This window comes from Nansenia antarctica (genome assembly GCF_963989245.1).
Source record: "Nansenia antarctica genome assembly, chromosome: 4".
Classification (NCBI taxonomy): Eukaryota; Metazoa; Chordata; class Actinopteri; order Argentiniformes; family Microstomatidae; genus Nansenia; species Nansenia antarctica.
In genome coordinates, this window is record NC_137689.1 from 64,907,753 (window position 1) to 64,931,701 (window position 23,949).

Here is a 23,949-nt window from a genome sequence, read left to right on the forward strand (position 1 = left end):
CCGCACAAACACACAGGCACGTGAGTGCGCGCGCGCGCACACACACACACACACACACACACACACATTATGACACACTCCACAAGCCATACACACACTCCACACCAATCCAATGTGGAGGAGGTGTGTTTTGCGGAGGGCTGCGTGTGGTGGACCTACCTGGATCTCGCATGCGGTGACCAGGTTATGGATGTAGTAGAAGGCCTCCTCCACGGTCTCCCCCACGGACACCAGCCCATGGTTCCTCAGAATCAGGACCTGGAGGACACAAGCACACAGCTTACATTACACACAGAGACACATAAACGTACACACACAAACGTACAACCACACACAAACACGCACCTTGGCTGTTGGCCCCAGGTCCTTCTGTATGAGCACGTTCTCCGCCTCGTCGATGACGATGCCGTGGTAGTCGTGGTAGGCCACCTCGCCCAGCGACAGCGCCTCTGGAGAGATGGGCAGCAGGCCACACTTCATGGCCGACACCTGACAAACACACACACTTCACTCATTACACTCATTTCTCGATGCAGACCTGAGTAGTGTTTATTGAAGAATGTATACTGTGGCAAAGTTTTCTTTAATATAATAATATTATGAAAAGTGTGAAAAATCTACAGATCCTGATGACGGTCTTTGAGAACAGAACATGGTGTGTGTGTGTGTGTGTGTGTGTGTCCCTACCGCAGCTCCGGCCGCTGTGTGAACGTGTACGACACACTTGATGTCGGGGCGGGCAGAGTAGATGGCAGAGTGGAGGGTGAAGCCGGCCGCGTTGACCCCCAGGTTGGTGCTCCCCCGGTCCACTATCTCCCCCTGGTGGTTGATCTTCACCTAGGACCACCACACAGATAGACACACACACAGAGACAGAACAGACAGACAGACGGACAGACGGACAGACGGACAGACAGACAGACAGACAGACAGACAGACAGACAGACAGACAGAGACAGAAACAGTGAGCCGAAGCCGTATGAGTGAGAGCCTGTAGCAACAGCGTCAGTGACAGTGACGTTAATAGTGACAGTGATGTTAACCATCTTAATCAGATTGGAGGGAGACAGCAGCGCTGGCCTTGGAGCAACTTTGACTCAGCATTTCATCGGTACCTGATCTAGATTAGACAGAGAGTGAACTTGAACAACCTTGTTGTCTCGAGGAATGGTATGATGCTAAACTTAAAACATGCAGAGCCCCAAATATCGGCATAATGTTCACCCTTGGTTAAGAAAGAGTCACTGATGGGAGAATCTTACCAGACTGGAGGCAGAGACTTCACTATACAGAAGCCCAAAGGGGACAATCAGGAAACGCTCTGTCTCGGAGTTCACCCTGACCTGTGAGATGTGCCAGAATAAAAGGTTTAAGTGAGGACAGCAATAACAACAACAACATCATCGAGACCATTGTACCAAACAGGCTCATATAAACTAGAACAGAAATGTTCTAGAAAAGTGTCTTGTATTGCACTGCATCTACTCTTCCGATGACTCATCATCCTCCCACATAAAGACAGAACAGCTCCCTCTCCCACCTCCTCTGATTGAATCCCATGTAGCCATAGCCAACACAGTGCACAGGGCTTATTCTAGCAACCTAGCCAGCCCTGCATTTCCATACTGATCCTGCAAAGCTCTGCGTTTTACTGCAGTGAAAGTCACAAACCAAAACCTCTCCATCCTCTCACAGTTACTTCAACTGTGACTGTTTCTCACCAACGAGTCTGCTACGATGACGCTTCGTAAGATTAAGATTATAAACACACTATAACACATTTTACAGTTAAGTAAGATAATACAGATTAAAAACACAATATATAACATGAACATTCTGACTGTTATCTTACGGTGAGGTGGTTGTAGATGAGCTGGGACCAGCCGAACAGGTCGGTCAGGCGGTAGAAGGCTGCCAGCTTACAGCGGAGCAGCTTCTCCCCCTTCTCATAGGAGATGGAGTCTGAACCTCGCAAGTCGTTGACGGGGGTCACCATGCCCAGACCTGTCATCACACATACACACACATCACTCAACAGAACTACCTACTGTCGTAGTGTTGGAGTAAACACGTTGTCTAGAAACACCAAGCCTGTAGTGTCAAATTCTGACAGGCAGAGGAGTTTAAGCACAGTTTATCTTTACTTCGCTGCTGCCCACTGGGGTTCGGCTAATCTGGGCACATGACTGTTAAGAGGTCGTGCTAGACTAGAGGAATCAGTAAAAAGCAGAGAGAGAGAGAGAGAGAGAGGCATGTATATCCAACTAGTATGGACTGTAGCACAACGCCACTTAGCTGGGTCTTTATTCTTGGTGGGTGAAATAAACGGTATCATAATAAAGGCTAACGGTACTATACTTATACATCTAAGCCTTATAAGACGACACATTAGTGGTAAACTAATTAGTCAGGTACACGTCCTTGTCCATATTGAGTGACACATTGGAGAGGGTTATGGTCAGTGATATTCACTCATATTGACATGACATACACAGGGGAGAACAGGGGAGGCTGGTGGCGTTAGAAATTGGAGGACCGGTTCATTGTCATGCATGGAATGGAATGCAACACGTACAGAATGGAACACGTGTGTTTGATACCATTCTGCATTTCATTGCTGGATTACAATGAGCCTGTCCTCTGATTTCTGCCGTCAACAGCCTGCCCTGGTGGAGGGTTGTGGACATTGGACAGAATAGTCCTATTGATACACACTAGAAAGGGTTATGTTATGGACAGTAGTATAAGAGTAAAGGGTTATGTGATGGACAGTAGTATAAGAGTAAAGGGTTATGTGATGGACAGTAGTATAAGGGTAAAGGGTTATGTGATGGACAGTAGTATAAGAGTAAAGGGTTATGTGATGGACAGTAGTATAAGGGTAAAGGGTTATGTGATGGACAGTAGTATAAGGGTAATGTTACTGTATATAAAGGGTAATGTTCTGGCCGGTCAGTGGACTCACTCATGCTGAGGGCGGCCATGCCCCCCTGGGGGGCTGCAGGGTACATGGTGGGGATGCTGGTGGTCATGAAGTCAGCGATCTGCTGCAGGGCCAGCAGGCTGGTGGGGGTCTTGCCCTTCTTCAGCTGGTCCTGGATCATGGTCTCCAGCTCATCACAGAAGGCCTGCACAAACAGACAGACGGACAGAAAGACAGTCAGTCAGAAACACAGACAGACAGACAAGACAGAAATACAACCAGTCAGTCAGAAACACAAACAGACAGTCAGACACACAGACTGAGAAACAGCCAGCCAGGCAGGCAGACAGACAGAGCAGGGTCAGGAGTAAGGACAGGACAGTACTTGTCAAAAACCCCGCCGCCATCGCTGCCGCATTCTGACACTGCCATCGGCTATTCTTAGCGTCTCTAATGCAGGACCCACACTCTTAAATCAAAGGCAAACAACAAAAAGGCTCTTGTCTCTCTCTCTGTGTCGCTTCTTGACGATGTCACAAGTTAGTGACTGTGCCTGTTGACTGCCGCATTGCAGAGTCTGAGGCTATAAAAAAAGAGAGGCTGAAGTCGGTTTTTAGGAGGACGAAGAACAGACAAAGAAAATAAACTTGTGTTTCCAAGCTGAGTTCAGTCATCGAACCTACATGTCTTACTGAAGATGGCACATCTGATCTGCAGGCTGAACAAGCTTCTCTGACAGAGAAAGAGCTAGAGGGGAAAATACCAGATCTGCCCTCCCAGCCTTCTCTCTCTCTCTCTCTCTCTCTCTCTCTCTCTCTCTCTCTCTCTCTCTCTCTCTCTCTCTCTCTCTCTCTCTCTCTCTTTCGCTCTCTCTTTCGCTCTCTCTCCTCATTTCCACTCTGACCCATAGACAACCAGCGTGCTGGGCATATGACTCTCTGCCCAGGCCTGCCTACCCCCTGCTCCAGCCACCAGATCATAAAAGACTGTCTTTCTTCCATTTGTGACAAGGGTGGGGTGTAAACACTGAGCTTGTATACATACACGGACTGGATTTCAACACAGCTCTATTCAAGGAGACAGACATACTGTTGATGTGTGTGTGTTAAGAGTGGTTATATCATGTGATAGTGGAGAGGGAGACAGTGTTCCCACTGAAAGAGGCCATTCACAATATTGGAGACTTAACTCCAAATTGATAATTGATAAATTCTGAAGTATATCGCATTCGAAATTTTCGGGATTTTTTTTTTTTTTTTAAATGTGTACGCTCGCTTGAGGTGGTTTTTGCCTTTTGCGAATCTGAGTTAATGCGCAAAAAGTTCGATGGAAACAGATTTGCAGAATAAACATTCAGCTCACATGAATCAGCTGTTTCCCCTGTCTGTGTCTTCCCGGAATTTGTCTTTCTTGTGTTGTATGTATAAGGCCCCTTGTTCTGCTGCAAGACAACATGGTTTTGATGTTCATATTACCAGTTTAGGGAGAGTTGTTCCTAATCCCAGTTTAGGGAGACAGTTCTTATTCTCAGTTTAAGGAGACAGCTGTATGTTTACAGATAGGAAGGAGGAGGGGAGAGAAGAGGAGAGTTAAAGAGAGGAGGGGTGGGGATTTGACTTTGTGCCTTGTGTTATATGTATGTACTGTATAATAGCCTATACCGTGTCATCCTCTGACGAAATTACGCTTTATGTGGCCTAGATTATTCGCCCCAAACCAGTTAATGGAAACGCGCATAATTCCCATTTTCTTTCTTCTATTTTTTGCGAACTTTCTTGACATTTTATGGAAACACGGCTTGTGTGTGTATATACGTATATCGGTGTGTATGGGAGTGAGAAGGTGTGTGTGCCCTCTATGAACAGTCCAAGGGACACTGACCGGACTCTGCAGGATCATGGACACCCTCTTCCTCTGCTCCATCATGTTGAAGTCCTGCCGGAGGTCGGGGGCCATGTTCCTCTCCCGCTGGTACTCGGGGCTGCTCTCGTCCACGCGGTCAAAGTAGCGCTCCTTGTGGGGGGCGGTGGTGGGAGGGGGGGCGGTCACCACCCCGGCTCCTGAGTCACCGTTCATCCTGGTGTTGGCTCCTGTAGGGGGGGGGGGGGTGTAAAGGACAAAGGTGAGAGGTTAAGCTTGAGGTGGAGAACAGCAAGGTTCTATCACCTGCTCTTCTCAGAAAACGATGCGCTCACTCGTTCAGGGGGTGAATAAAGTCGTCCAAATTGTCAACATTCTAGAGTGCCACGGGGTGACTTTATTCACCAAAAATGCATGATGATGCTTCACTTTGTAGCCAATCAGAGTATTATTGCTAGGTAAACACCACATAGAAAAATTTGGCACTCTTGGTGGCGAGTGATCCGGCATTCTTTGGCAGTTAGTGAGTTAAAAGCTAACAACTATCAAGCGTAGAAAGGGGTAGCAAACCGGAGCAGAACTCGGGTCAGGTCTCTGTGTGACCCGCCTGCTTCAAACCCGATGGAAACTAGGCGTCATCACGCATTGGTGCCAAAACATTCTGTCCGATGACATACCTCACCTATGCTTCCTGTCTGGTCATGTGACCCTACCCACCCTCCCCAGGGTGGTTCATTGATTTCCTGTCCATTTCCTCTGGCTCAGCCTAGATTCAAAACAGAACTCTGCTGTCATGCTGGGGGGGGGGGGGGGGGTTAGGGTTAGTATGTAGCCAGCTCTTAGCATAGCGGTATGTAGCCTGCTCCAGCCTATTGAGCTTGTTCAAGTAAATTCAAACTAATCTATTAATTGTACAACAACATGTGTAATAGCCTTACCACACAATTTTCCATTTAGAAAAGGAAAGGAGATGACAACAGGGGAGAGATGGAGACAGAAATTACTTGTAATTGATCCGCGCCCATCTCTGTCAAGGCTGTCTGAGTGTTGGAGTGAATCAGAGGATAATGTGTTCTCAGACTGTCCATTAGACTAGATACTGTCCTCCATAAGAAGACAGAAGAGCTGTTAGGGCTAGGCTTGGGGAGTCTGTGCCAGAGAGGCCTACTAACTGAAGCGCACGCACACACACACGCACACACACACGCATGGAGTGGCTCAGCCGGAACTGTAGACAGGGCTGCTATGACAACTCCAGAGCAGGCTCTAATCATCCAGGCAGGCCACCCAGCAGAGAGAGAGCACTCACTGAGCTGAGGAGGAGGGGGTGGGGGGTGGGGGGTAGTGCCTACATCATTAGGGCCAAAAAGAGCCCTCAAAGCGCTCGACTGTTATTAATTCATTTTGATCACAAATTGCCCAATTCTCCCCAGGCACTGGATAATGCTGCACTGTCTTTATGGTCTTTTACCTGCAACGACCTTGTAGTGCTGCAGCTTCATGGTAAGTGTGTATGTGCAAGAGTATGTGTGTACAAGCAAGTGTGTGTGTGTGTGTGTGTATTAGGGTTGGGCGTATTGTATATTACGGTTTTTAAACCGTCATTAAACCGCGGTTTACAATTACGTTGTTATTATTGTTATTTTCACACAACGACAAAAATGTGAATGAAAATGTTTTAATATGTTCCAGTTTTATTCTCTAAAGTTTACAACATCTTTGCCTGTTGTGCTGAAAAAGTACTTTCAGGACGGACACCCGCGACATCAGCGGAAAGCTTCGTCTGCGTCAATCACAAGCTTGCGACAATAGGCAGTCATCTCTGATTCTTCTCGCTCCTCTTTCACCTTCTTGAAAAGTCTTCAACCACACACAGTGGTGCTGGACAAACACTCTTATGGCATTTTTTATATATAGCCATTTATGATGGTATTGACAAAAAAACAGGAATGGTAACTTCAGTACAGTGACTAAATGGAACGCAGTCTCTCTTAGCTCCGGGTCAAAACCACTGACTAAGCACTATTGATCGTTTGGTATCTCTTAATGTTGTTGTGCCAGTGTGGGAAACCCTGCAGACGAAACCAGACTCCTTAGAACAATGGCCTGATAGGAGCAAGCAACAGAGCCCTGGGAGACTCCTATGCCCAAGTGCGGTCAAGAGGGTTTTTACAAGCACAAACATAGAGGGGTAAACAGTCTTAAACACGCTTAAAACGGTATGAAGTGTTTTCAATGCAAACAGATGGTTGACCCAACCACCACTCCCTGTTGGAGGAGACCAGACCAGGAAATAACTAAGGCGTTGGGTAATAGTCCCCCCCGCCTCCAGATAGCTACACTGCAGCACTGCTTTAAAAGCTCTCCACACATCCATGGGAACAGTGCCAGACTCTATCAAAATACTTCAACGAGTTGATCTAAGAAGATCTTAGTCAAAGGACGCATAAAGATTCTGTAGGCCTAGATCTATTGGTGGTTGGTATTTAAAATGGCAGCCTAACGTCAGATTTATGTTTGTTCATCAACTTTATGATTATTCGTCAGCTAGCTTTGGCAGGCTAAATGGATGAAAAGGGTGGGCGGGTTTGAGACCTCATTACGTTCCATACATTACAATGAGCCACGTCAGCCGATTTTTACCTCCTCCAGCCTCCCCTGATGCACAGTACACAGCCGTGGTCCTGGTCACTTAAGATGCCATGAATACCTCCACAGAATCCCCAGAGAAGAGTACGGTATATCGTCATACAACCAGTAACTCTATGGTTAACAGGGAGACGAAACCTGCCAAGGGTCCATGGAGGTGAGCTGGAGGTCATTTTGTGAACACAGCCGTCCAGTCAGGTTGGTCACGCACAGAACAAGATGTATCCTCACAGAGCAAGAACCCACGAGAGAAGAACAACATAAATGTTCCACTAGCAAATAGGGCAGGAATGACAAGACACATCCTGCTGTGAGGTTCCTTCAGAAGTAATTTTGACATCTTCGTGTAGCATTCCCTGTTGTGACTACTCTGCTGGCTGGCTACATCTTGCTGTACTGGGTGTGACACAGCAAAAATGGAAATACTGTACCAAGAGAGAGAGCTGTCAAATGTAAAAAATGTGTTTGTTTTTTTACTTTCTTTTTATTGAGAGTGAGGTAGAGATTACAGATATACAAAAATAACATGAACACATAACACGAACATAACCCATCCCCTCCCCCCCGGCCCACCCAATCCCAAGTGGTAATAATAACAGTGGTGATCGGTAATGAAGACAGTAGACACTAACCCTAACCTAAAAAATAAGTAAACAAAGAAATAAAGAAAAATAAATTGCAGTTTGTTTTTAAGCGAGGATAAATGAGATGGTCGTGTTGGGCCATGATATCATGTCATCACTCAGCATCCAACACACTTGCATTGTCAGGGAGGGTTTTTAGTTTAGTAGTGTCCTTTCCTTTTGATTAAATACTGATGCAGACAAATACATTTATAAAATATAACCGCAAGCAGCAATGGGGCGTGTTCCTACAGATATGCCCCCATAACCATAAATGGGGTGAGATTGACAGACACGGGGTAGACCTACAGACAAGTTGTAGATTGACAGATAGGGGGTAGACCACTCACCTATGGGCCAAGTTTAACTCATGATATACTAAGCTATGATATTATGAAGTACCCTAGGACCACAGGCCTGTAAGGTACCAGTCACCTAATTATGGCCTGATATACATCTAGGCTACTATGCTATGATGATGAGGCAAATATGTTCCCCATGAGGAAAGACACATATGTACCGTACTAAGTTTAATAAATTGTCATCCAACAGGGTGGAAATGCCAGCATTCTGAAGTTAATTACTTACTTTTGGTTATTATAGCGCCACCTATAGTCAAATCATGGTCATTCTTTCTGCCATAGTTACTGATGCTCTCTAGTTGAGGCATGCAAATTCATAGCATTTTTGGTCAGGGACTTTTTGAGCTATTTGACCAAAGCCAGGAAAAGAATAATAAGAAGTAAACCACCAATAACAATACTGTTCTAACAATACTAATTATTTTGTCCATTTTCCCTACTGGTGTTGTGCTGCTGTTAATTTTCTCTCTTTAATGATATGAAAAGCACATTAACTACTATAATGTACATTAAAAGGCAGGCTCCATCTCATATTACAGGTCTGAAGGCTACCACTCATATTACTCTTAGTCCAGCCCCCAGACATAGCTTGCATTTACTACATTCACTGTCCACCAGCAAGATCACACACACCCTTACTTCTGACAGCAGGCCGGCGGCAGCTGATCACATACACTCATAACACCTTGTGAGCTCAAACTAGTTTGAATCACAACAACATGCAGATACTTAACATAATATCATATAATAACACAAGCCACCCTCCCAAACAACTTAACTAAAGAGTCTGTCAAAAAGAAATGGCCATGTCATTTTGTGTAACCATCAAGTTGCACAAACACAGTCACACAGTGTACAAGCACACACTCAAACACACAGGCTACTGTCCAGTGTCCACTCAAACACACATACTACACTATGTCTGTCTTGTTTTCTATTGGGCACTGACAGACTACAGGCCTTGCTACACTCATCTCAACAGACACCCTGTGCTCATTCTGCCACCTGGCTGCGTCTCGTAGCCATGATGTATCGGCTCACTGTTTTATATGCCTTAAAACAATTACGGTACAAAAAAAACAAAAAACGTGTGCAGCTGCTGAAAAAAGTGTGTCGTTACTAATACGATCACAACATGAGGCGTTTCCATTTCACACATGGTTGGTTAACTCATTTAGTCCCACAGCTGAATAAAGGCACCTAAATTCTCAATGCATAAATTTTGATGCGCCATTTTGTGGCTATTTAAACTATTGTTGCTTGGTAAATACCACATAAAACACTTGACACTCTAGGGGGTGATTAGTGTGTTAACCTTTCTTTACATACCAGGCCTATTACACAAGTGGCCCCTGCCATCTATCAGACTACTGCTGGAGCGCATCTGAAGTGTGCAGGGGTGTAGTTTTACAGTGTGGTCACTATGGAAACAAAGCACATTACCATGGAAACTGGGGATAGCCTTTGAAATTGCTGTTATGTAATGGTGTAATCTCACACTGCTGGAGCCAACTCCACTCAAAGAACCCAAAGGTGTTACTAACTCATTCCAGCCTTTTCAAGGAATTTAAATCCAATTCATTTCTGCACTCTTGACACTCTATGGTAAATGTAGCAACTTTGAACATAAGCTGGCCTGCTAGCCGTAGCCATTTTGTGTCCAGTAAATGGTAAATGGATTGCTCTTATATAGCGCCTTATTCCAAAGTGCTTTACAATGGCCTCTCATTCACACACATATTCACACACCAATGGCGGCAAGCAGGCGCCGGCCCGCTCATCGGGAGCTATTTGGGGTGTCTTGCCCAAGGACACCGACACATGGCCAGCCAGGGATCGAACCACCGAACCACCAACCTTGGTATTATTAGAGGCCGGCTCTACCTCCTGAGCCACAGCCTCCACAGTAAAATGCACTTCAACCTTTCACAGAGAGAGCGGTGGTAAACCCCATTTAGAACATTCTAGCGGAAACTAAAGAGATGAATCAATCTGGGCTCCAATGCCGTGGGGAGAAGGCCAGGCCTCTCATATTGATTCCATACGTTGGAACGTTCCACTTATTCCATTGTTTCGTTCTCCAAACCCCAGTCGCACGTCCTCCGATGAGGCATGGATGACAGCATTGAGAGGCTGGGTTTCAGCTCTGCAGATGGGCCGCAGTTAGAGGAGAGGAGGGAGCCTTTAAAATGAAATGTGCATGTGTGTTCTAATGAGATATCCTCTAACAATACAGGACGTTTTTAGACTGCCAATGGGATGGAAAAGCATTTAGGTCGAGACTTCGTGGTTGAGTGTGCCCGGCCATGCACCCCGATCAAAACTTAATTGGCACACAATGCATTTATTCCTTTTTTGTCATCGTGATTTCGGAGCAGGAAGTTGTGCTCAAAGGCCTTTTCACATCAATCCCCATTCATCCCAGAAATACCGAATATGAGAAAGGGCTGAGATGAAAGACTTCTGGAGTTGGCTCAAAAATATGTCAGTCAAATACTGTTTAGTGAAAGGACTTTTCTTTGAGAAAGTGACAAAAAAAACTTGGTGTCGAACTCACCCTCTTTCCGATTGACTTGCTCCTTCCTCTCTCTCTCTCTTTGTGTGTGTGTGTGTGTGTGTGTGTGTATATGCATACTAGCTGTACAAGCTGCTTCCAGACATCGCAGAGAACCAGCCTTCAAGGCCCTTTATAACTCCAGGGTGAATGCCTGTCATAGCTGAAATCCAGAATAATCCCAGGGTTGTTGGACTTCTCAGACAACTGCTGTCTATGTCTCAGATAGCCTGACTACTGTGTACTGGCCACTGAAGCAGGAATGTATCAAATAACCCGTTCACTCTTGACTGTGACGCTGTGGGCTGTGCCCTTGTGTTTGGGTCTCTGTTTACATGGTTAAGTCCTAGTAACCCTCACCGCATAGTATCCAATTCGTGTTGGACCAATATGCAGAAAGATATGTCCATACAAACTAGCCCTCTTCAAAGTGCTATAATTTTACTTATGGGAAAAACTGTATTTGTTTTGATTGACAAGGCTCCATCACATGATCTGAAATCATGGAAAAAGGACATACATTTCTAATCTGATAATTCCCTGCATCCGATGTAGTTTACCATTCCACCATTTGTAAGACACGTTAAATAAATTCTGAGAAAAGTGGCTAAAAGCTATTCAGACTCAATTAGAGGCCACTACATATCAGCCTTGATTTGTTATAGACAGAGATCATCCTGAAATGGAGAGGTCACTCATTCATAAATGCCAACGCTCATGTCGTCATAACCAACAGGGATTGTCCTTGACCTGAGGGATTATGGGAAAGGCTCGCTGGAGGAGGAAGTGCTGTAGGATATCTTGTTATTCACTAGGGTGCTTCTCTATGGGAGGGAGGGGGACCAACCTCACAATCCTCCAAGCAGTGGCTTCAAATAGGCCCTGCTGCACAGCACAGGTGGGAGTAGGGTGTGTGGAAAATCTGATGACTTAACATGCGAGGGAGAATGTATGATGCACTGGACTGGACAAAGCTGAAATGAGGCATAACTGTGCTCTACTTTACTCTACTCTTTATGATGTAATGTTACTTGTAGATGTACACACAAACACACACACACACACACACGCACACCGTGTCTCCATATTATGATGAGACTTAGAGACGGTGGTAGTAGATAGATAAGTCAACAAGGCCCACTTTGCACATGACAGGCAATGACAAAGGTTTGAGAAAACAGCTAAGATCCATGTAAGCCCCCGAATGCTCCCATGGAAGACCAAAAATAAAGCTTTGAATTCTTAGTAACACTAAGGTCTAAGGCTAACCCTGCTGCTGAGCATGGGAATGTTGTTATCTCCAACCTGCTGCAGAGGCGTTGTGCTCGGGACAGAGGCAAAGGACTAGGGAGGGACCACATGGCTTTATCTGGCTGTTGCATGTCACGTGTGGGAGAGTGATGGGAGATCTCCAGAAGCGCTAGTGGTAACCTGTTCTACTTGTCACACAGTGTCAATATTTACCTGGTAAGAACAATGATCTGTTTCAAGTGAATATTAAAATGTTCATATTTGGAACGTCAAGTTCAATAAACGTTTCTTTCTTCCAACTGTAATTCACATGTTGTATAGCAATATTACATTAAACAAAGTGCCACAGATTTGAGTCCGTCAGGATTGAGGACTCTGCATGACGCTGCAGAATAGCAATAGTATACAAGGCAGACATGTTGTGGACAGGAGCACAAGTGTAGACTAAATGTAGACCTCCACTACAGATTCAGAACATGTGCAGTAGAAACAACTCAGACATCAGCGGTGGTGCTGTAATCTGTCATGTCATCTGTTGTTAAAAAAACTAAACATTTTGAGAGGAAACCAACAGGAACTGTATAGCTTTCCTCTGGCCTTCAGTGATATCCATGTCCATAAAACATTGCTGTTTCAGGTCCAACACAAAATACACCCACTAACAAATCTTGCATTTTACACACTGATACCCTGCCAAATGTTGCAATTGGAGAAAGGAAGGAAAAAGAGAGAGCGAGAAGTTAAAATGAGGAACACATTTTATTCTCACTAGGGGTCAAGGGTGTGGGTGTGGGCTGTGTAGTAAAACAAACAGACCCCAGAAAACTGGTGGGGAACGATGGGCCTGGGCTTAGAGAGTCTGCTCCACTGGGTGTTCCTCTCATTCCAACGGAATAACGAAATCCAGGGAGTTTCTCTTACACACACACACACACACACACACACACACACACACACACACACACACACACACACACACACACACACACACACACACACACACACACACACACACACACACACACACACACACACACACACACACACACACACACACACACACACACACACACACACACACACACACACACACACACACACACACACCTCTTACTTATCTCCATGGGCTTTTAGTCTCTCTAATCCTTGTACAGTCGGGGTGGGGGGAGGGGAGTTTCAGCACACAGGAAAAATATATGAAGGGCAGCAGGAGAAGGAACAGCTTAGTGGGTCTGCTCTCCAGCATTGGCCTAAAATCAACACATATCTGCCAGTGAGTGCACACGTTTAGCCAGGTCAGCAAAGACGTCCTTGTCCTCCTCTGGCCATAATACTCTTATCAAGTCTTTCACTGCTGCATGGAAATTAGGCCTACCCCTTGCTTTTTTTCATTGTAATTCAAAAAGCTTCTTTCCTTGGACTTTGATTTATTAATGTAGGCAAGGCCAGACCGCCATAATGAGACAGTGTTTGAATGGCTCCAAGACTATGCCAATGCAATCCAAATGACACTTGAAGAGAAGTAGAAGAAGGTAGTACAGTAGGCTATGTCTAGGAGGTGATAGGAGATTCAGGAGATTTCAGATAGAAAGGTGTGAGGAGAAAATAGTACAAAAAAATAAAAATAATACAAAAATAGTCTTGAAAGGCTAAACTGTCCCTGTTTCATGTATTAAGTCTGAAGAGCAGTCCAGCTAGTATCTGGAGGCAAGAGTCAGGAACCAGATTAGGAGATCAAAATAATACCAGTGTTAAAGCCCAACAACCGACAACTTGCATGACTGTCTTGGTTACAGCAAACTCCTACATTTGCTACAATGCACATGGAAACGGCAGGGATTTCCTTTAAGACTTCTCTGCCATGATTTGCACATATCATGCTACAGAAAGCCACTTTCTAATACCTGGGAAGGTGCTTAAATCATCATTAAATAATCTTTCAGGCTGCAAACGGAAATGTACTTCCTGTCCCATCGGCCTTCCTCTGTCGGTTACTTTTGGCAAGCTTTTCTCCATCAGTGACCATAGGTTTTCAACATTGCATAGTATAACGCTGCGATAGGACACACTGTATTTATAGTAAACGGTGAGCGTGCAAATATAGCTACTTCTACGACATATTCATAATATTTTTAGGATTTTTGGCCTTTTTTCAGGCCTTTTTTTGGCTCTAGGCAACTGAATTGTGCTGTTGGACCCAACACGTTCGTACACAACTATTGAATGCATGATTTACAAATGCTTTAAGTAAAGTCAACAGTTTTAACATTTGCACACGCACACGCCCCTCTGCAGTTCATTGACGAAGCGCAATAATGGATCAACATTGTAGCGCCGCTCGCAACATAATTATACAAAAAGAAAAGCGAGACAGAAACATTTCAATAATGCACATCGCCTCGACGCGACTGATTGTAAATCACGGGAAATAAATCCCTTTGTTCCTTACCCTCTTTTAGATGCAATATGGTTGGAAATACTCTGCACCTCCACGTTGAAAGGAAGCTTGGGCTATTTTCACTATGTTTCTCCGCTGCCCTGGTGTTTTCACAGGGCTCTTCTCTGCTTGGAGGCTGTATTCGGAATGGCATACTAGCATACTACTCATACTAGATATGACGTAGATTTGAGTATGCAGTGCGTTCACACTGTAGAGTATACGTGAAATTTGAGTATGCAAGAAATGTATACTAGATTTTCGGTCGGCTGGTATTGGCATACTTATTATGAATTTAGTAGGCAGTATGCAGTATATACTAATTGAGTATGCTAGTATGCAGTATGCTAGTATGCCATTTCGAACACAGCCGTAGTTTCTGCGTTGCTCCGCCCACTACCAGCCTCTCACTTGGGTGCGGCAAAGCAGTGAATGCTGCTCCTCGTCATTGGTTGTGTTCGAACTCCATTGCGTGACATGAGAGCAACGACGAATCTGGTTGGAGATTGATAGCGTAGCTCTAAGGCCTTCTCTCTCAATGTCCTTATTTTTTTTGCACTCTATTGGCCATATTATGCATAGCTGCAGAATTCGCCCCAGCCACCCGTTAAGAAACATGTATTTGGCTTTAATAGTCCAGTTTAAAAAAAAATGTGCATGAAAAGCATTAGGCCTACCCTTTGATAGCAGTAACAATTTACAGTTTACATTTACACATCACCATGTCACCTGATAGTTCACTCTTTCATAAGTGCTTAAGAGTAAAAGCCTTTGCAGTAAGACGACTGCAATTTAACGGTACATTTAGACCACTGACCTGGAGATAAACACCATTGATGGAATAATGCCATAAAACTGAAACACTCTCATGCCATCTAGTGGCAATGTAAGGGAATACAGGCAAGCGTTATTCTTCTCATCAGCAGGGAAAAGGAACATTATTTGTTGGCCTATCATTGGGTTAATCAGCATTCAGTTGCTATAGTTTACCACTTTGCATTGTTCCAATGATTCGTATTGACATATATAAAGGGAACCACAGTCTGAATATGTTTTGTAATTATTGATCATTTAATAATGCAATAGGTTGAAATATGTTCTACAATTATATATCAGTACTGCACATGTTACTACAAAGAAAATGTATGATGACTGCAGTTGGCTCCTCCTCTAGCGGAAGCGGAATATACGTCACTTCAGGTTTCGTCTGCACCCGGAAGTGTGATCACAACACATCTGACCAACAAGTCCATCATTCATCCACTCACTAATATATAGCTAGTAATTTAGGTGAGTATCTAACAGTGATTGAATTAAGCTAGTATATGTCATTTGTGATATAATAATATATATTATTATATTATTATATGTAATTTGGGATTGTTATAGTTGACGATGTAGCGTTTGTAGCTCGAGCTGGGCAGTGGACTAGCTAAATTAGCTAGCTAGGTAACTAGCCCCGATATTGCCAGCATCTTTATGGAGACGTGCTTTGTGGAGACGTGTAGTTTTCTAGCTGAATTGACTTCATATTGATCTGTCAGACTTCCTGCATGTCCTTAAAGCTAGCTACCTAATGCTACAAAATAGGTCGTTGTGTGTTGAAACCTCTCAGATGCGACCTATTTATTCTTGTAGAATGCCCTCTGTGAAACTTAAGAGAGTTACATATTAACCCCAAATCCGAGGTTAACTTGTGTTACTCCACTGATTATATTTTTTATTAAATCTTTTTTGTAAGCGTAATCGTCAGATAGCCCTTTCACTCATAGCTCCAACCTTACAGTGATTTCCCCAGCAGCCTCATCCCTGATCTTTTCAAAGAAGCGGTGTGACTTGAAATTACTGTTTGGGCCTAATCTACAGTATAATACATGTTTCTCTCTGTCCCCTCCTTTCTGTTTCAGGCTGGTCCACCAGGTTGTCTAGTTTAGCTGCCAACATGGTTTGCATTCCCTGCATCGTCATTCCTGTGCTCTTGTGGGTTTATAAGAGGTTCCTTGAGCCAATCCTCTACCCCTTCATAGCTCCACTGATTAATCGATTCTGGACCAAGAAAGCTGTTCAGGAGGGTGGCACTGGCACCGGGGATGTGAAAGCTGTTCAGGAGGGTGGCACTGGCACCGGGGATGTGAAAGCTGTTCAGGAGGGTGGCACTGGGACCGGGGATGTGAAAGCTAGTGGAAACAGCAATGGGACATGCCAGGTAAGTGGCATATGTCAGTATGTGGAATACGGTTGGATTCTCTTAATGCTTTATTTTGATTTGATACTAAATAAAAACATCTCTCTTTTTAGACTGAATGCAATGGGGAGGCCAATGGATCGACCACAGTCCCTGATAAGAAGACCGACTGACATTTTACGTTATAGCCTATATTCCAATGCTTTCACAACTGTGTAAATATTTTCATTAATATACAAATGGAGGAAGTTATGTCTAATTTGAATTGTTTTAAATGGGCTAAAGTATAAACTAACCAATTGTTAATGCCGATTCCATTAGAGTCTAGAAAATTTGTATTTATTACATTGCAATTGTTTTGAGAGATTGTTAATATATTTATGTTATTTCTGCCTTTGGGTTACTGCCCCTCTGCTTGAATTATTGATATGTGCATTTTTACTTACATATGTTATTCTGTATACTAAGGTCTAAGTAGCCTACTAAGATTCTCTTTTATAAGAAATAGAGTTTAATCGATTATTAAAAAGCAAATAAAATACTGTGTTTTTGTTTACATTTTGTTTTATGTTAATGTTGCTCACTGGACAAGAATCATTACAGTGGACCACACTATTCTAATAAGTGGATTGCTTTGGAGGAAAACCTGCAGTCTTGAAAAGCAGACTGACGCCTGCGGAGCATTCGACGTCCTCAGATCAGGCCAACCAGTCCAGTTCATTTGATTTGCTGACCTCTTGTGGTCAACATGTGTTATGTGCAATATAACTAAATATTCAGTCACATCCCTGCGTGGTCATATCATGAGCCCTTAACAAGCCACTAGCCAGGTAAGATAAAACGATAAATATCTCTCACAGAGATAATTCTTACAACACAGAGTAATGTTATATATTAGCTCCTTAACTTCACTCATACAGTAAATAAATAAACTTCACTCATACAGTAATTGAGTCTGCACAGCGCCACCTGCTAGCTACCTATCCGCTTGTTACGTCGTGACGTGTTTATCGTGACTTTATCTAAAATGAAATATAGACCAGAACATTTTATTTTAACTCAACGAGACTAACCGGCATACATAATGGTCTAATAGAGTGAAATAAAGAACAATTGAAATTAATTATATTTCAACTAAAAATCTGGTTGAGTAGGATAGCGAGCTAATTAGTTTAGCCAAAACGGCACGTGCGCTTTTTTTTTTTCTTCCACCATACTTCAACCACAGATGTCGTTCGGGATGCCAGCAGCATTTTTAACGTTAGGGAGACATTTGCAGATAATCATACACACGGTTCTAGTGTTGTTGTATCAGAAAATGTTTTTATGAAAAATTCCACGAAAGCATCTCATAAGATGCCAGTCCAGTGCAGTGGTAGGCCTACTACAATTCTAGGTCTTAACACGGACTACCATCACAATGGCCTACCGTTCAAATGTATCCTTCTTTAGCCTTTAGTTTACGAATGGCATCTCTTTCTAACAACTGATGCATGTGTTCAATGAATTCCCATGCACTCTGTGTGTTCACTGCAGGTACTAATCATGGTGGACGAAGATGTTGTACGTAGCCGGCTGCCTAGAAAGGCACAGGCCTCTCTTATGCACAGGGGCAGCAGCGGCGCTTCTGGACGACATGTCTGTGTAAGTGGTGACACTGATTCCAGTAACCCAGACGTTTTTAACCCGGACTATAGGCCCATGAGGTCTTCCCTCGCCAAACCCCTGCATAGCCTTATACTGCCTGACCCAATGCTGGAGGAGGAGGAGGAGGAGGAGGAGGACGACGACGACGACGACGACGACTCTGATGATGACGACAGTGATGGCCTCTCCCTCCTTGGCACATCCCCACCCAAGTTGGACAACAGCTTCCTAAAATTGGGGCTCCAGGACCAGTCAGACAACCTGCAGAGCAGCCCCAAGAGTGGAGGTTAGGGGCCAGGTGCTCTCACTTGATGATCAAACGGATATTGAATTCATATTAAACAACTTGTGAGTGTATTTAGAAGGGAACAGGTTATTTTGTGATGGAAGTCAGTGGAAACATAGGCTTGAGGATTATAACATGGGGCATAAACCTGTTTGCCTTTTCTAACAGTTTGATTGAATAGTCTTCCATACTGTAGCCTACATACTGCATGATCTGCCAAGAGTCAGGGTTAGTACAGTACAGGCCAAAAGTTTGGACACACCTTCTCATTCAATGTGTTTCCTTTATTTTCATGACTATTTACATTGTAGATTCTCACTGAAGGCATCAAAACTATGAATGAACACATGTGGAATGATGTACTTAACAAAAAAGTGTGAAATAACTCTAAATATGTCTTATATTTTAGATTCCTCAAAGTAGCCACCCTTTGCTTTTTTGTTGTTAATAAAAAAAATGTTGTTGTTAATAAAATATATAATAATAATATTAAATATATATATAATAACATATTATTATTAACACATATTATATTAAATATTATTATTATTATATATTTTATTAACAACAAAAAAGCAAAGGGTGGCTACTTTGAGGAATCAAAAATATAAGACATATTTAGAGTTATTTCACACTTTATTGTTAAATACATAATTCCTATGTGTTCATTCATAGTTTTGATGCCTTTAGTGAGAATCTACAATGTACCAAATAGTCATGAAAATAAAGGAAACGCATTGAATGAGAAGGTGTGTCCAAACTTTTGGCCTGTACTGTACATCTCTTCTTCTGACTCTGAAAGCATCTGCTTTTCTAGTGGGTTACACTGACTGGCACATGCATCGGATGGCAGCAGTGTCCAGTAACGTGTTTGACGACCTCCTGAGGGAGTGTGCCCAGTTCTACAGCTGCAAGAGCGGCCTGGCTGCCTTCGTCCTGGAGAGAGGTGAGGTCTTCTCTCTGCTCACTGGGGAATCTCAGGGATGCAAACTAGTCACCTTTTCCATTTTTAATCCAAAATCACGTCTTTTTTTATTTTTATGCATCCGAACCCCCCAAGAAGGTCTGTTTCCACAACTCTTGTTGACCTTCTCACCTTTTCAACTCCGTCCCTGGAATCTATTCAATAATAATACACTACAAAAATATGTTAACGACTGTAAATCACACCTATTTTTGATGAGCATGTCTAATGTACGCACACACAGTTTATGTGTCGTCCATGTGTGTTATATATATATATATATGTGTCTATAGATTGTGAATAGTTTATGGATGTGATTCTCCCACATTATTCCCTCTCCAGAGCTGTGTGACACTTGGGGCCAGTCCTATGTGCGCTACAACGTTGTGGCGTTGGGCACGGGCGAGTCAAGCTGCAGTGACTGGCTCTGCTTCAGTGGCACCATGGTGCATGACTGCCATGCCATGGTCATCGCCAGACGGGCTCTCAAAAGGTACATCAGCCTGACAGGAGTTTTGTTGGATCGGCTGGACTTACTTACTCACTTCACTCACTTGTTTGGTTTGTTTAGCTATTAATACTGGAGACTAGCAAATGATGTGTCCGATCCTGTATTTCTATTCAGGTTCTTGTACAAGCAGCTTCTGCTGTTCTTCAGCCATGACCCAAAGTGCAAGGAGCGCTCCATCTACGAGAGAAACTCAGACAGCCACCTGCTCCAGCTCAAGCCCAAAACCTACCTTCACCTCTACACCAACCAGACCCCAAGAGGGGCAGCACAGTGCGGTTCCATGTGAGTGTGTGCATTTTCATACTGGCTGCTGTTGTTGAGTGTCCAATGCGGAAATCTTAATTGCTTGCATCCACTCAGAAGTGTAAGAATTGGCTGGGAATTACATTTTGGGGCAGTTTACATTTCACTAATTTAGTGATCTAATTGAGTGACCCAGTGAGAGTGATTGTGTGCATCCTCTGTCCCCATAGGAACTCCCTGAATCATCCGGGTGTGTGGGGCTGCTGCATGTCCGACAGTGACAAACTTTGCCGCTGGGCCGTCACCGGGGTCCAGGGGGCGCTGCTGAGCCACTTCATTGAGCCACTCTACATCATCAATGTGGTCCTAGGTAAGTAACCAAGGATGCATTACAATCACAGTAGCATAGGCCGCCCTCCCTTGTAGGACTGACGGACAGTGCTCCAGTGACACTGGGAGGTATTGAGCCTCTAGTCCCCCCCGTCCCCCGGCCAGGAATGGCTGTTCTATGTTCTACGGTAAGTAGCCGTTGACGGCTTTGGTTTTCAAACCATAATACAAACAACCAGAATCTTAATGCTGACTTTTGGTACATTTTGAAATAGTCACCGAATCTTTCTCAATCTAGTCTGTTTTCCCTGAATAATGTGCTGTGTAATACTGGTGTGTGATACTTTTCTCAGGCTTGTTCCAATATTTTATCTTTATCTTGACAATTCTCAGCAATCTTCAGCAGTGTTCTAGAATTGTATTGGGGCCTTAACTGGTTAAGAAGGAATTTTGAGAACTTGGTTCTGGTTTACTGGTCCGTTCAGGTGACTCCAGCTATAACTCGGACAACGTGTCGGACGCAATCAACAATCGCCTGGGGGATGACTGGGAGGAGCAGCTGGTCCCACCCTTTAGGAAACAGAGGATAGTCTTCCTCGGTTGTGACGGGGTGGCGCCTCAACACAGCTCTCGCCACTGCAAAGACCTCAGCATCAACTGGTGCCTCGGGGACCTGAGCATCGAGGTGCTGGACAGCACAACAGGCTTTGTTGTCGATGGGTAAGTCAATGGTGCTACTGGTAGACGATGCTCGTAACATGGGAACAATTTAAGTATTTTTGATGAAACATAGATGATCTCGATGACTACTTTCATACTTACCGTACTTGGTATACTACCATTACAATGAAGTCTGATGGGTAAAAGACCGATCTCTTCAGACTACATCTTGCCTGTCCATCTTGACTGTAAAGACCTCTTCACTCCCCACTACCCTGTACAGTTCCTCTACTGTATATATTAAAAAGATCCTTCCTTCTTCTAGCATTGTGACTGCCAATAGCACCTGCTCCTAGCATAGATTTGTTCTTATGATGACTGATGTGATTCACTTACTTGTTAGACACGTTTGTAAGTTGCTTTGGATAAAAGCGTCTGGTAAATGTCAAACATTTAAAAACAAATTATGTAAATGTATAATTTCATTGTGGAGGGAGCTTTCTATGTAGGCGTAATGCTCTCTCTGGCCCCTTAGCTCCCCAACTGTGAGTGGGCCTGGCTTCTCCAGCAGACTGTGCAAGAGAGCCCTCTACTGTAACTTCTGCAAAATTGCAAAGCTGAGTGGGCAAAGTTCTCTACTGAACCTCCAAACCTGTCACAGTGCCAAGGTGAGTTGTTGAGCCATGAATCAGTAGATATCCTGGCACCCTTGGACCTGTATTTGTCTGCACTGCATATAGGCGACATCGTATCCATATCATGTGCTACCGAATATCATCTGGCCAAGATTGTGTTGACAGCATGAATGTGAATTTTGTGTGATGTGTTCCTTCTTGTTTCAGTTGGAAGCCAGTCTCTATCAGAATGCCAAGATGGTTGTCAACCACCAGTTCCTCTCCAATGGCGCAGGACCCTAGAACTCCAAACACCTGGTCGACAGCTTCAGCCACTGAGTCCCATGGGTGTGGGCGTAGTTTTGTTTCAAAGAGGAGTTTGAATTTGTGATTTGTGCCTAATTTCAGCATTACTGCATGCTTAATGTTCTTTAGTTTGAAGTTCTGTTTGGTTTCACATTCATGTTCATGTTCATGTTCATGTTCAATAATGTGCAAAATAAAAACAGAAAAGTCTGAAGATTTAGTTTGAAGTATTGCATTAGAAGGGAAAACAAACAAGTATATCTTGCCCAAGCTTAGGACCTAAATCCCCAAAGGTAATCAATGTCATTTATTTACATGTACCACACCATCTCCGAAATCTCCTTACATTAGTACACCGGGACAGCGCTGCTACAGCTCACGTGTAAGCCAAAAGTATTTGGACTGCCATAGACTGCCATTCGGCCGGCGTCCCGGACTCCTCCCCTATGTATTTTCACTAGTGTTGTTCCGATACCATTTTTTGATCCCGATACCGATACCTGACCGTGCAGTACTTGCCGATACCGAGTACCGATCCGATACCACGGCGTTTGAAAAAATAAATAAAAAATGTTTTTAGGCATTCCAAGTTCAGTCTGTACAGTTTGCAGACGTGAAGTGGCCAGTGGGGAATGCTTGAAGTGGCCGATGATCTTTCTCCCATTGGCCAGCGCGTCGCACACACTCCGCTGTGACAGTAGGCCTTCCTGCACCACTAATGCATGTGTGTTCTGAGAGAGAGAGAGAGAGAGAGAGAGAGAGAGAGAGAGAGAGAGAGAGAGAGAGAGAGAGAGAGAGAGAGAGAGAGAGAGAGAGAGAGAGAGAGAGAGAGAGAGAGAGAGAGAGAGAGAGAGAGAGAGAGAGAGAGAGAGAGAGAGAGAGAGAGAGAGAGAGAGAGAGAGAGAGAGAGACGGAGAGAGAGACGGAGAGAGACGGAGAGACGGAACAGCAGATCCCGAAAGGGGGTGTGGCGCGGAGACGGAGCCGAGAACTATCCCGAAAGGGGAACAGCTGGGCGGGACTCGGAGAAGCGGCCGCGCGCCAGTAGTGTTCTATCGGACATTATTATTATTATTTGAACTCTCTCCAGCACGCCGGCGGCGGTGCTAGACTGTGCAACCGAAATAAATATCGATTAAGGTCGATATGTTTTTCCTGTAAAATGTGTAAAATGTGTCCTATCTTGGCTGTGGGTTGTATCGCTTTAAGCGGAGTGGCGTAGTCTATATGTCTGAGGGCTGCGTTGGTAAAAGTCGCTCTGGGAAACTGATCGGCACTCGTGGAACGCCTCTTGTCCAATCGGATTCCTCGGTCCGTTTATGACGTCGGAGCCCAGTGTGCGCTCCGGCGCTCTCAGGGGGACTTTCCGAACGTTGCCCCGGTAGCATAGCTTAGCTTGGGCTCTGAGCAGCTGGAAGGGACAGCAGGTTACCTGAGGTAAGCCTCGCCGCTCCACCGCTCCTCTCCTCGACAACCACAGTTGCGTGTTTGTTTTTCCGCGATAGTGAAAGTTTGGTATCGGGTGTTATTATTTGTTAGTACTC

The 23,949-nt window shown here is 44.2% G+C and overlaps 1 protein-coding gene and 1 pseudogene across 2 annotated transcripts in view; one reads left to right on the top strand and one right to left on the bottom strand.

Annotated features, from left to right (window-relative positions):
- The window catches only part of add1 (adducin 1 (alpha)), a 30,729-nt gene extending 15,979 nt beyond the window's left edge, over positions 1-14,750 (bottom strand). The window contains exons 1-8 of the mRNA XM_080527942.1: positions 14,672-14,750; positions 4,805-5,013; positions 2,966-3,128; positions 1,853-2,004; positions 1,263-1,343; positions 688-837; positions 346-489; positions 160-258 (exon numbers count right to left, since the gene is read on the bottom strand). Of these exons, the coding sequence (XP_080384068.1) occupies positions 160-258; positions 346-489; positions 688-837; positions 1,263-1,343; positions 1,853-2,004; positions 2,966-3,128; positions 4,805-4,999 (984 nt within the window). The 5' untranslated portion in view covers positions 5,000-5,013; positions 14,672-14,750. The remainder of the gene's footprint in view (positions 1-159; positions 259-345; positions 490-687; positions 838-1,262; positions 1,344-1,852; positions 2,005-2,965; positions 3,129-4,804; positions 5,014-14,671) is intronic.
- A 3,639-nt stretch (positions 14,751-18,389) lies between these two features.
- On the top strand, positions 18,390-22,438 carry LOC308156263 (adenosine deaminase domain-containing protein 2-like; annotated as a pseudogene). Its single transcript has 9 exons — positions 18,390-18,407; positions 18,705-18,777; positions 19,595-19,723; positions 20,084-20,234; positions 20,367-20,534; positions 20,726-20,865; positions 21,311-21,545; positions 22,021-22,153; positions 22,328-22,438. The product of its transcript is annotated as an adenosine deaminase domain-containing protein 2-like (transcript).
- The last annotated feature ends 1,511 nt before the right edge of the window (positions 22,439-23,949 follow it).